This window comes from Mycteria americana, chromosome 18 (assembly GCF_035582795.1).
Source record: "Mycteria americana isolate JAX WOST 10 ecotype Jacksonville Zoo and Gardens chromosome 18, USCA_MyAme_1.0, whole genome shotgun sequence".
In the NCBI taxonomy this organism is placed as follows: Eukaryota; Metazoa; Chordata; class Aves; order Ciconiiformes; family Ciconiidae; genus Mycteria; species Mycteria americana.
In genome coordinates, this window is record NC_134382.1 from 6375700 (window position 1) to 6388381 (window position 12682).

The 12682-nt window shown below is 40.2% G+C and overlaps 1 protein-coding gene across 8 annotated transcripts in view; it reads left to right on the plus strand.

Annotated features, from left to right (window-relative positions):
* The window catches only part of CTNNBIP1 (catenin beta interacting protein 1), a 35129-nt gene that overhangs the window by 8731 nt on the left and 13716 nt on the right, over positions 1-12682 (plus strand). For all 8 annotated transcript variants that reach the window (XM_075520442.1, XM_075520444.1, XM_075520441.1 and 5 more), the window contains 3 exons: positions 8304-8393; positions 11335-11456; positions 11948-12038. In XM_075520442.1, coding sequence (XP_075376557.1) covers positions 11361-11456; positions 11948-12038 — 187 coding nt within the window. In that variant the 5' untranslated portion in view covers positions 8304-8393; positions 11335-11360. The remainder of the gene's footprint in view (positions 1-8303; positions 8394-11334; positions 11457-11947; positions 12039-12682) is intronic.

The following is a 12682-nucleotide window of genomic DNA, read 5'->3' on the forward strand; positions in this document are numbered from 1 at the left end:
ACTTTGTGCACTAGATGCAGTTTAATTTCAAAGCAGTTTAATTTCAAAAACCTGAATACAAAGACAGTATTAATGAAACTATTTGGTTGGAAACATACCCAATACTGAAGTGCTCCTCCATTAACACTGCTGGTAATTCTGAATGTGTGCTTGTTCATGCATATTTCTGTTTCCTCTTCCATTTCAAGCCACTCGAGAATTACTGAAGAAGGCAGAAAAAACATCCTGCACCTTGGGCACATACACGTACTTGCATCAATTTTGACCTTGTACTCCGCTGTAGTACATGGTAGGCTTATTTTAGGTTCATTACGAAGACAGAACCAATTTCTTGCTTCTACGGTCAACTAATTCTTTATCAGTGTTTATGCTTCATGAGTGTAGGGCATTTATGTTCCATGTATTAAGTTATTTTTTAGCCTGTTGAGTTTAGTTTCTGTAGTATAAATGGCAGTCTTCAGTAAAACCCAGTTTTAATCCTAATGATCTGTAAGTCTTCAGAGGATCGTGAGTCCAGCATTACCAATTCTTGCAGAGCTGCTTTGAAAACGTGACTTTGGTCATAAAGCTGATTGACATTGCAAGAAGATGAAGTGACCACAATTAATGGTCTCGATCTTCCTTGTGCATATTTGTGTATTGACCTTGGTTCAGTTTCTGCAATGATCATAGAATAGAGGTGCTGCAGGAGGCTCTGTCATTGGTGTCAATAATTAATAGTCCAAAAATATGATAATCCACAGGTGGAGGTGTTACACTGGTACATATTTGTACAATGTGTGTAGCATGCCGACCATGTAAAATGGGATAGATACATTGAAAATAATTTGTTGATTCTTGTAAGCTGTTGATAAAATTTTTACCTATTATTGGTGCTCCGTTTTTTCACTGGTGTTTGATTCAAGTTAAAATCAAACTCTGAAAATAAAGCTAATTTCTTAAGAACAAGAAAAGGCATCTCAAGTTTTTTATGTCTGTGTGCTGGAAACTTCCTTTTCTGTTTCTGAAAAGACAGAATATTTCCAAAGAGATCCATAGAAAGCATTGCCGTACAGTTTTGCTTTGATGATGGATGCGCAACGCTTTTTTTACAGCAGTAATTCTTTTGTGTGGGATACCTGGTAGTTAAAATCATTGGCTATCTATCATTAGTGCCTAATTTCCTGTCTGGAAGATTTGTAGCTTTGTTATAAATAGGGGAAGAGGTGCCTGAGCCTCTGTGAAAGATGCTAATGATTAGGACGAGCAGCGCTCATCAATCCGGCTGTTGAAGACCATCTCGAGTAAAGTATTGTAACGTTCTTTTCGAATTGTTTCTTTGACTGGGATCGAGTTTGTGTATAAACTGCTGTAGCTAAGCGTTGTCGCTTTTTAAAGAATTTTTGACAAATTCGTCTTTGAACTGTGATACCTTTGTGAAATGAAAGTCTTTTTTTTTTTTTCCCAAGGTTTTGTTGCTGTTACTACACTTAATTTCAGAGGCTTCAAGCTGACTGACGTGAACTACCTAAAAACCTGTGCTCCCTCTTTTAACTGGATGAGACATGATAGATGTCTTCTCTTTGAGATATTGCTGCTGTCGTATGGCAAAAAATAAGATCTGGTTTGTGTGTGCCTGAAGGTCAGGAGGCAGGCGTTAATTTCATAAAAATGGTGATTATAATGGTAGGTTTGGGGTTTGTTTTTGCTTTACAGTTAGCTTGAGCATTCACGTAAGAACTGTTTTAGTACACCGGGAAGCTTTTCTGAATGCACTTCGTTACTGCTTTTGAAGTCCTTTTTGAAGCTCTGAAAGGTGATTCAGCACTGGAAAAAAAAAATCCCCTGCTTGTTTTTGTAGATTTTTCCTGTCTAAATGGCAATGTTTGGGACAGTTTCCTGTCCCTCTTGAAGAGGGAGGACGGTACTGTTTTGTTAAAAATCTAAATCTAACACTTAAGAGATGCGAACCTACCACTGGAGTTCCAGCTGTAAATTGACCCAAATCTGACACTGGGGTTCAGATTCTGAAGTCAGCTAAAAGATAATACTGAGCATAGAAACAAAGACAAAAAACCCCCGTATTAAATATTTCGACTCTTACTGTTCACCTATAAATAGGTAGCTGTTATGAATTCTTCATTGTCGTATCCCTCCGGAGATGGGAATTAATCCAGTCTCCAGCTGCCTGCGACTGAAGGTCATGAGTCAGACTGAATTAGAGGAAAATTTGTAGCAGGATTTTGCAGACTCTGGTTCCTGACTTTCAGGTTTCAGGCTCCAGCTTGGAAGGTTTTTAGGGCTCTAGCTGTTCTCTGTAAAATGGCATTTGAAAATTAACAAAGCTTAAAGGTGCAGCATCCCCTTGCACTTCCAAGCTTCCCAGTATGACCACGTTTTAACCACTGAAGTACTCAATAGTACAACTGTGGAGGCTAATAGCTTAACCTTGGATAATGATATCATAGAGTTAAAGGGACCTCTTCACGCTGGCTGTTAACTCAATTTGTGTAGTGCAAAGGAGACCTGCAGCGGTTGGTTTTATTCACCAGAACTCCTTATCTGAGCTTTTATAATCCTCTCCCATTAATTGAGGGTTGTCGCTGCCTTGAATAGAACCGGCCATATTCCAGAAAAAAAAAAAAATTGTAGCTGAACTAATTCCTGTTGGATTTCTTTTGGCTATATCTGGAAATGATACAAGATATTAAAGAGGTAGTCAGCTGTGACTTACATTTTAAAGAGCTTGCCAGATGGCTGCTGTAAGTACCCTAAATTATTAAGACTGAATATGTAAAATATTACATTTACTGACAGCTTACTACCTTTTCCTTTTTTTTTTTTTCTTAATTTAGGCTGTGCAAACTCCTCAGTTTCACTTTGTTTTTTCCCATACCAGTGAAATGTGGATGTTAGCAATTTCAGCATTACAGAGGACTACAGTGTTGGGGGGGAATACGTAATTTGAAGGAACAAAAGCTTGCGTTGCTTTCTCACTTCATTAAATAAGCACGTCTTTAAAATTAAATGGGATGCTTAAGTAGTTTGCCTTATGCAAAATTTACAAACGTACCATTTTTTAGTGTGTCTCTCTTTCTGTTGGCATGTGAAACTATGGGGTTTTTTAGAGGGGTGATGGGAGGGGAGTCAGAGTAATTTAGAAGCTCTTTGTTATGAACCCATCTGTGGCATTGTCCAGCAGAGAAGCCCTTGTAGGGTTTGAATTCATAGGAGTATAGGTGGCAGTGAGGGAAATACAGGAACAAATCTGTAATTTTCAGTTGCTGTGTGTTGGAATCCTCCTCTACTGAAAGCATTCAGTCAAAACGGTTCTTGCTGGGGAGTTTGAGTTTCCTTAGGAGCTGTTCCCATCTGTTTGTAAAACAGACTAGTTAAACTGAGTTTGAGTACAGATTTCTCCTGTCTACATGTTTATAAAGTGAAAACACGGTAGCTGATGTTCTAAATCTAGTTGGGGGAAAAAAAAGGGGGCGGGGGGGGGCGGGCTAACTGCAAAGGCAATATTTTTGCATTACATACTGTTGTGTCCAGGGTGAGTAATTGAAGAGAAAGCTGGTATGGTCTTTTAGTTCATTTTTGGGAAGGATTGTATTGTATTTTCGTTATAAACTTTCAGGACAAGTAACGATGTGGAGAGGTCGGGAAGCATCTCTTAATGCTAGTGGAAACGTTAAAAATACTTAATGCCGTTCTACTTTGGCAACATACTTTAGCCCAGCTGTTTTTCAGTGTAGGCATACCTACATCTTCTGGTTGCAAAACCACGTCCAGTTTACGCTCCTCTCTAACTTACTGCCTGGCTAGAAGGTGTAACTTCAGTCTCTAGTGTTTTGCGTGAAGGTGGTACTTACGCTTTCTTTCGCCAAGGGGACAGGAGCGCACGTGTTCCTTCCGCAGCCAAAGAGATGGGTTTGGTAGGCAGACAAACAGGGATCGGAACAGGGATGTCAGGCGTGCTTGGCTCTGCCCAGTCCACATGTTGGGCCTTGCAAAGCAGAAGGCATTCCTGTGATCCTCACCCAGCCCTTCTGCAGGCTGCACGGGGAATGAAGTGTGCAGAACAGGACAGCTTTTCCATTTGTTTACTGACCAACCTCATCTACTGCTTGGGAAAGGCAGGGAATATTTTTAAACTCAAATGTATTGCTTTGGCAAAGCTGGGCTGGCAGTTTTGGCTGCAATATATAGATCTTTCTCATTTATTATTCTGTCTTGTGAATCATATTAAAAATAAATGAGAACTAAATTTCATTCCCTATGACTGCCAAACCAGGGAAAATTAGGTGACCCAATTATGTCCATTTGCAGCGTGTTGGATGCAGCAGGACAAGCTTGTAGGATTTAGTCTTTTAACACACTTTAGTGAAGAATGTAATCGTTTCAGACTAAAACTACAGCTTTTGAAATGCACGGGTTAGTCTTCTTCATGAGAACGGAATTGAATAATGGCATTGGAGAGTAGAACCGTGCTTAGCTGCAAAACAGATAAGGTATTGGCAGCCCAAATTTTCCTGTTGGCTTTGCACATCTGCCTCACCCTTACCTGGAGAGACCAGTTCCGGACTGGATAGAACAGTGCATTCCATATGGCTTCGTCGGCCTTTGGCATCTCTTCCTTTAGTGCGAGTAATTCAGGATATGGTTACCAGAAACTCGGCTGAGACCCCAGTATTTCTTCGCTCAGGCCCATAGGTATCAGTGAAGGTGTAACTGGGCTTCTGAGTAGCTTTGGCTATTTGTTCTTTTGAATGAACGGCTTTCCGCATGCCTTCTGTTAATGCTGTGGGGATTCCTCCGGTCCAGTACACAGCAGTTCTTGTCTATCTCCCTCTCTGGCTTTTTGTGCTGAAAATACAGATTGAAATGTTACCTTTCAGGGAATGTTTCTCACGTGCAATATAATATATCTGGCAAGAATGGGTGAATAAATCGATTCTGTGTTTTAACTGAAAACACCAGGATTCATTAGTGCTGTTGATAAAAGTTTATGATGTACGGGATGTGCAGAATTTGTTTTTGTCTTTTCTGATGAGCTGACATTCACCTGCCAGCATCCTGCATTTGGCATGTCGCATCCTGATGCTCCTTCCATTTCCTTATGCTGTTGTAATTCAGTGACGTACTTTAGAAACATGTTTCTTTTCAATTAGCGAGCCTTACATTTTAGCTTAAAAACTCATTGAACCTAGCGATGTTTGGGGAAGCAGCATGGTCCCTTAAGTGATAGAACCTAAAGCTAAGACTCTGGCATTTTTCCATCTCCCATATGGACATCTCTGAACTTGTAAACATTACTTCACCGCTTTTAAGTGTTTCTGTATGTTAAAAAAATACTCTTTGTAGCAATTTCTGACCGAAGTGTAAATCATTGTAAGGAAGTAGAATTATTTAGGACACAAGGATAAGGCTGGATTGAAACGGGAGTCTTTGTGCCTAGGATAGTTTTCATTTCCATGGTAAAGGACCTTGCATGGTTTTATCTGTTCTTAAATCCTGGCTGGGAATGTAAACCCATTGGGGCAAGAAGAGTTTTGACTGTAAGTTTGAGAAATGGGTTTATGTCCTTGTATTCTCGTGACACCTAAGTTGGAAAGTGTTCAGTTACTCTTTTCTCATGCTTGTGGGAGTACATGGTATGAGTTAAGCTTTGACAGAACCTCGTGACCAGGAGAAAATCTGCATCTTGCTTTCCGTGGTAGAAGGGCTGACTGGTGTGAGGAGCCCAAGTAGCTGTTTGTAGTACCTGCGTAAGTGGAGAGAGGCTTGTGTGGGGGTAAGGGCGTACAGACCTACCCGAGTCCTGCAGCATTAACGACCAAATGAAGCAGACGCCGCTTGTTTAGACAGAGACAAAAAATTGGAAGTGAGCATAGGCAAAATAAACCATGTTCTGACCTTGCAGGAATAGAAGAAGGTGGATATAGGTGAGCGAAGAAGCAGAATTCAGAGCTCGTAATTGCAACCGAGGCAAAGAATTACCTGACCTGAAAAACGCTTCAGGGATGGACCGTTGCGTAGCACGCAGGTCTGTTGGGACTCAAGGTTGTGGGCAGAACTCGTGCTGGTGGCGATGCAGCTGTTCCCCAGCTGTCTTGCTAAACTCTTTCTCATATTTTGCACTTCTTCCCTCCCACCCCCAAAATACACAGTTGCAAAATATTTTTAGATCTTACTTCTTAGGGTTTGTTAGAGATGAATGTGGAAATGTTGATGTGTAGTTGAAAATGTTGGAAGCGTGAGCTGCCGTTTAGAATGGATAGGAACAAGTTGGTAGGGGAGAACCTTTGTGTGGCTTTGGACTGGTCACCGGGCCTTTTGGTCTTACTTTGTTCTCATGCTTTTAAGAAAAAGTAATGAAACCTGATGTTGTTTTATTTTATTTACTCCAGTCATTTTTGGATCCTTTAAAGGTGCTTGTTACTCAGAGGACGTGCCCTGTGGTTTAGCAGAGAAGTTCTCGAGTTCTGGTGGTGACGTTCCACCCGTGCATTTGTTGTGCGAGTGGAGAGGTGGGTTCAGCTGGGGCAGCCCCGTGGATCGGACGAAGGCAGCGCGTTTTGAGTGCTGCTGCTGACTGGTAGAGGGACCAGACTCTTGCTTGGAAGTGAAACTGTCTGTGATACAAGCCTTCGGCCGGCCGTGAAAATGGCCTGTCTGTGGAGGCCGTTCCGCTGCTGAATTTATAGGGTTAGGAAAATATTTGCTCTTTCTGTTTTCATTTGTATTTGGTGTTGAATATAACAAACGCGTAGATGACTTATTTGCAATTTGGGGGGTGTGGGGGGGAATTTTAATGGTAACTATGAATACGCTGTTACTGTCAGCAGGACAGCCGTGCATTAGAAGTGGGTACTTCCCATGCTCTAATCCTTTTCTTCAGGAAGGAGTTCACGCAGTTGCTGTGGGGTGAGCGTTGGTGCAGCGGCGGTGGTGGGGGGGTGGCTTTGAAGTCCACAGAAATGAGAACAGCAATTAGTTACTGCAAATGGCCCTGTTGTGAGTGCTGTAGATAATCTTTCTTGGGACTGCATTGCATATTTAGAGGGCAAGAACAGTGGGAACTAATTAGTGAGGTAGGGCTTAAATAATCCTTTCAGAGCAGGCGATTTCTCTCCTCTGGAGAGGTGAAATGATTCTTTTAAGCCATTGATAAAGCTCAGCTGCTTCCAACACTTGTTAGTAAGAAACACTGTAGAGAACCTATGGGTGAAGCTAGCAGCTATTTTGGATTCAGCATTTCTCTGGTGAGCCTGGTGTACAGAGCAGTTGAGTAATTCTAGCTACTCCTGTCTTGTTTCCCTGCTAGTAATGACATCTGCATGGGGTGGTGAACAGCCATGAAAGAAGCTGAATTAGTCTAGATCTGCCTTCGCTTGTTGACCACAAAAAAAAAAAAAAAAAAAGTATTTTTGGTAAATTTAAGCTGGGCTTGATTAACAAATGGTGCAGGCATGCATATCTTCCCTAATCAGAAACTCTTAATTAAATAGAGCAACTTATGCTATTAATTCCATGATTCTAGCTGTGATGCTGTCCTGAGTAGCAGGCACTTGCTATTTCATTGCACATAACGGAGGGCACTTCATTTGTGAGATTGGGCTGTTTGTCTTAGAGGCTAACGTGATGGATAGGAAGAGTTATAAATTCTTACCATGCCCTGATACCCAGAGTCAGTTGTAAAATACGTTCAGAAATATGTCACGAGTCTAAGAAAAAAAAAAAAAAGTCTATAACTGTTAGCTGTTGGTGACTTAACAGGGAGGTTGGTCTGAAAAATTCTGCGCAAAGGGTTTTCCAGCCCAGCTTTCAAGTGCCAGTCTTCGTAATTGCTATATTCAGATAACGTACGCATAGTTGAAAACAATAATTTTGGTCAAAATCAGCATGCTTTACATTTCTCCCTAGTTTTCCTCAAATCTTTGGTAAGCTACGCCTATTTTTTTTTTCTTTACTAGAAGAAATTACATGTCATGACATTTATTGTTTTTGCCAGGGAGTTGGGTTTTATGCTGAAAGTTTCTTAAGGAATGCAAAGCTTGAATGCATTCCATTCTCAAGTGATTGGGAATGTCATTGGTATGGTCAGGGTGTAAATCTTGCAGATGAAGAATGGCTTGACCTTTAAAAAACTTATTCTTTAGGAATAAAAAGGATCTACAAACTCCAGACAAGCCTACGGTTTTATGAATTTTGACGAGACCATGCTCTAAAGCAGACTGTGATTCAAAGCTTATTGAATGAAGGGTCTTTCTGGTTTTCAGCTTTGTATATTTCTGTAATGCTTTGCTCATTTGTTTTCACAGGGCAGTTTCCTCATACATTTTTTCCGGCTACAATCATTAATCGGGACTGAACACGTGGGTTATCTGATCTTCTGTGGTTTTTAGAAGCAGGTACGTTGGCAGGGAGATCTCTGATGGTTTCTTGGTTGGGGATGGGGGGATGACGACTTCATCTATGTGCCAGAAAGAATTGTAGGGTTAGGAAAATTCTGCGTAAGTAACGTTTCATTATATATAGCATATTAATGTAGCTTTCTTGAGAAAACAAAGTTGATAAGTACTTTTGATAAGATTTTTCAGTCCTTCATTTGTAAAAATGGATCGTGCTGTCTTCTGCGCATAGACTAGCTTTGTAAGTGGTTTTGGAAATTTACTGGTGTAATATATGATTGTATCGTCATCCTAAACTGTGTCTTACAAAAGTTTTATGTAACAGGAACAGAGATATGTTAAAGTTTCTCGTGCTGGGGTCTCAGTACTGTCTTAAGACTTTTGTCTTTCTACTTTCAACTTTTTCTACATCAAGTAGGAAAAGCTGTGGTGGCTGAGGCTGTCACCCAGAATAATTGTGCAGCGTATGAAGAGCAAAGCGCTGTTGCTCTGTAATCTTAACATAACCTCTTTATTATTTTGATAGCTTTATTATATAATATAACCTCTTATATTTTGATAGCTTTTGAGCCATATTGACTGCTTTTTCCCCCTGTGTTGCTTACTAACTTTGCAAAGCATTCACTGAATGGGCAGGCTTAATATTTTTAGCCTTCTAAGTATTTTTAGCCTGCTAAAATGGGTAGCTTCATGATAAATCCGTCTTGGCTGAAGTTGAGAACTTTAGAAGAACCAGGTTTAGATAGGAATTTCCATCACCCCTTTTTAAAGTTTGAAAAACTAATAAACAACTGAACGACTATGATGATGGAAAAACCATGAATAATGACGTGTATAGACTACAAATCTCTTGTAATATCTGACGTGTAGGGGAATGTTGAAATGTGGTCTTCCTAGCTGGCATGGGGGCAGCTGTGGCGTTTTCTTGGTGCTTGTGTATGGTGCCACCTATTGATAGATATCCCGTATAATGCGTTCCATTTTTAAACAGTAGCTGTCTTACCACTTTTCAGATTTTTGCTGTTGTGCTTTTTCTTTTCTAAATTGATTTCTTTGGCTACTAGTACAGCACCTTCCCCCTTCAAGTAACAACGCTAAAAAAAAATAAAAAAGAAAAAAAGAAGAAAAGTACGTATTAGTATAATATTAAGAACCAGTCTCAAGCTTTCAGACCTACTTGGTGTCTTGATAAATGTGTATTGTTTTATCAGTCTCTGGATATGCCTAACTTAATGTCTCTTGCTCACTGTCTTATTTTGTTCATTGTCTTACTATTGACATCCCTTGTTAGCACTCAGTAAATTGCACCGAGGAGTATACGCTTAGTAACATAATCCCATCTACTTATCTGAGTTGACACTACGCAAGAATATGGGATCATTTTATGATCCCCCTTCAGAAAGCAGCTGCTGATTATAGCAAAAAAAAAATGTGATCACCTTGCACATTTACAGGCTGCAAGTTTCCAAGCAGAACCATCTATAGCAAATCAGCATAATGCAAATCTTCCCACTGGAAACTTACTCAAGTCGGACTGGTGATAATAGCTTTCTCCACTTTTTACTACTGTTATCTTCATGCTAAGTAATGCGGGTGGTAAAGCCTATCCCAGCAGCTGCTACTTAAGTTTGCATTACTTCTGACTCACTCAGGAGGGCCTATGTGTAATTTTAAACTGTTTCCACGCCCAGATTACTTTCCCTTAAAAGTAATAATGAAAATACAGTGAGGGGAGAGGTTAGTAATGACTGAAGGAAAACATTACATGGAAAACTGCGTTTGAACCTGCTGTGATGCAGTCTTCGCTAAGCATGCCTCACGTGTGGTGTATTTCTTTGGTTACTAAGGTTCAGAAAAGCAGATTTATGGCTTAGTGTAGGACCAGAGCCGGTTCTGTGAAGGAAACCTAATTGGAGAAGTGTTCTGGAGCCACTTCTCCGAGCCGTGCATGGTGGAAGAGCGGCTGGCTTGCACCTCCATCCACAGATTCCTTGGCAGGGGTTGCGTTTCTCCAACACACAGCACTTCTGAGAGGTTAATTTAGTTTGTTACGCTGCTGTACTAGTGTGTTATCTGAAGCACCCTTATTTTCTAAATTTGAAGTTAAGGTTTTTACTATTGTTGACTTAATGAACGTGCTCCAAGATAATGTTTAATAGCAGCTGAAGAGTATGCCTGAACATTTTTTTTTTGTCTTGGTAAACACCCTATTGTGGAACTTAAATAATTACCAGATGCTCAGACAACAAAGTTAGAATCGTGCTCTGCGCTATAGAATTTAGATAGCATAGTCTGTTCATTCCATAACATAATTATTTTTTATTAAAATAGAAAAGCAAAACTTCAGCTTTTAAATGATATGAGAAAGGATGATAAACTCTACTCCTTCCCTGCTCCTCTTAGATCTTCTTTCTCTCCAAAACCATTTAATACGTTTTATTAACTTTTGTAAAAGTGTGGTGGCCTTTTTTATATGGTATAAAAAGGAAAAAAGAAAAGAGAGAGAGGAGAAAGACTTAAGAGTTTAGATTTCATCCAGCTTTTGTTTAGCCGTTGCAGGCTTGATGGCTGCGCATTCTGCATTTGTGCTTATTTACAGGGAAAAAACCAAAACCACGGACTCTTCTGTCAGGGTGATTCTTTCATCTAGTTGTTAGAATTCTCTTTTTCTACTCATGCAGTAATGTAACAACAGATAATGAGCGAGTAGGGATGTGAACATCAGCCTCTTTCAATGTTTGAGTTGCATATGTAAGGCCCAATTTAGCTGTTCAAATTTTTAAGGATTTCTCTGATGAAGCGTGTGATTCCTTACTCTCCCAGGCTATTAAGTGGTCTGCCCGCTGGTGAAAAACAGGTAGTTAGGAATAATAGGAAAAGTTCAATTTCCAATTATACCCCATTACCATTAGTTTGTCTTTTTCTGATCTTGTATCTTCAGGAAATCCAGGAGCTGGCAGGAGGGGAATGAACCGTGAGGGCGTCCCCGGAAAGAGTCCGGAGGAGATGTATATTCAGCAGAAAGTGAGAGTCCTGCTCATGCTGAGGAAGATGGGATCAAATGTAAGATGCACTGTCATAGCCCGTATTTTGTGCCTTTCTAGGCAATTTTGTAGTAACTGGCATAGGGCTTGCTGAGATGGGCAGGCGATGGTCTGGTTTTATCACTGAATTGTTTTAGCCGTCATTGATTTAACCGTTGTCGGCACTTAAACACAATTGATTTTTGCTTAAATATTACGAGGCTTGTGATGCCTGAAACTAAATCTGAGCATCTGATCATTTCTCTATATACAGTAAAGTTTTTCATGATTGGAAAACCAGCAAAATAAAGCAACTGTTTCAAGGTTGGCTTTGAATCTCTCCATGAATGCATGCTGTACCAGTCTGCTGCTGTGTCCTTGCTGATGGCATAGTTTGCACAAATAACAGTTGATTAAACTTTTCAAGAGTAGAATAGAGGCAACTGTGATGTTTCTTATTGGGAAGTGGGAGATAATATCTTCAGTCTTTCTTCATTTTTCTTTTTGCTGGCTGCCTCCGCACATTTCCAGCTGACTGCTAGCGAAGAGGAGTTCTTGCGCACGTACGCAGGTGTAGTGAATAGCCAACTTAGCCAGCTTCCTCAACACTCCATTGATCAGGGTGAGTACTGGATTTGTTTGCCTTGTGTTTATTTAATCTGTGAGAACGCTCTCAGAAAAATACCAAATGGAGGTTCCTGTATTTCTGTAACAATGTGCCACCTTCTTAAACCCATCTTGCAATCTGGGATATGCAAGTCAGTGCCTGCTGTAGTCTTTGGAAGAGAACTAGGGTACTGTTCGACAGGTGGTTTTATGTTAGCAGGTAAAGTCAGTCTTGGCCATACCTAAGATTCGTTAGGATGAAGAGCATTGTTAAACATCTTACTCTTCATGAGAACTCAAAACGTTGATGGCCAAAGTCCTGTGAACTAAATGCATGTATACCGTTTCCTACTCTATGTAATACATTAAATAGAAATAAATTTTAACCTGACTGATTTTTTTGCTATAGGTGAAGTTAAATTCAGGAATGCATAGGTCCCTCTCTTTCTGAATGTGTCTTACTGTATTCAGTATGGATCCTCTGCATAAGATGACTTTCACCTAAATTTTTATATTTATTCTGAAACTGGATATCTGTGCTTATAAAGGAGCAAGACTGGGGGTGACAAGCACGTTCTTTGTACGCCTCAACTCAAACTGGGAGTTTTATAACAAAATAAAATGTAAAGTAGATACAGCTTTCTAAGGTACAAAGGCAAT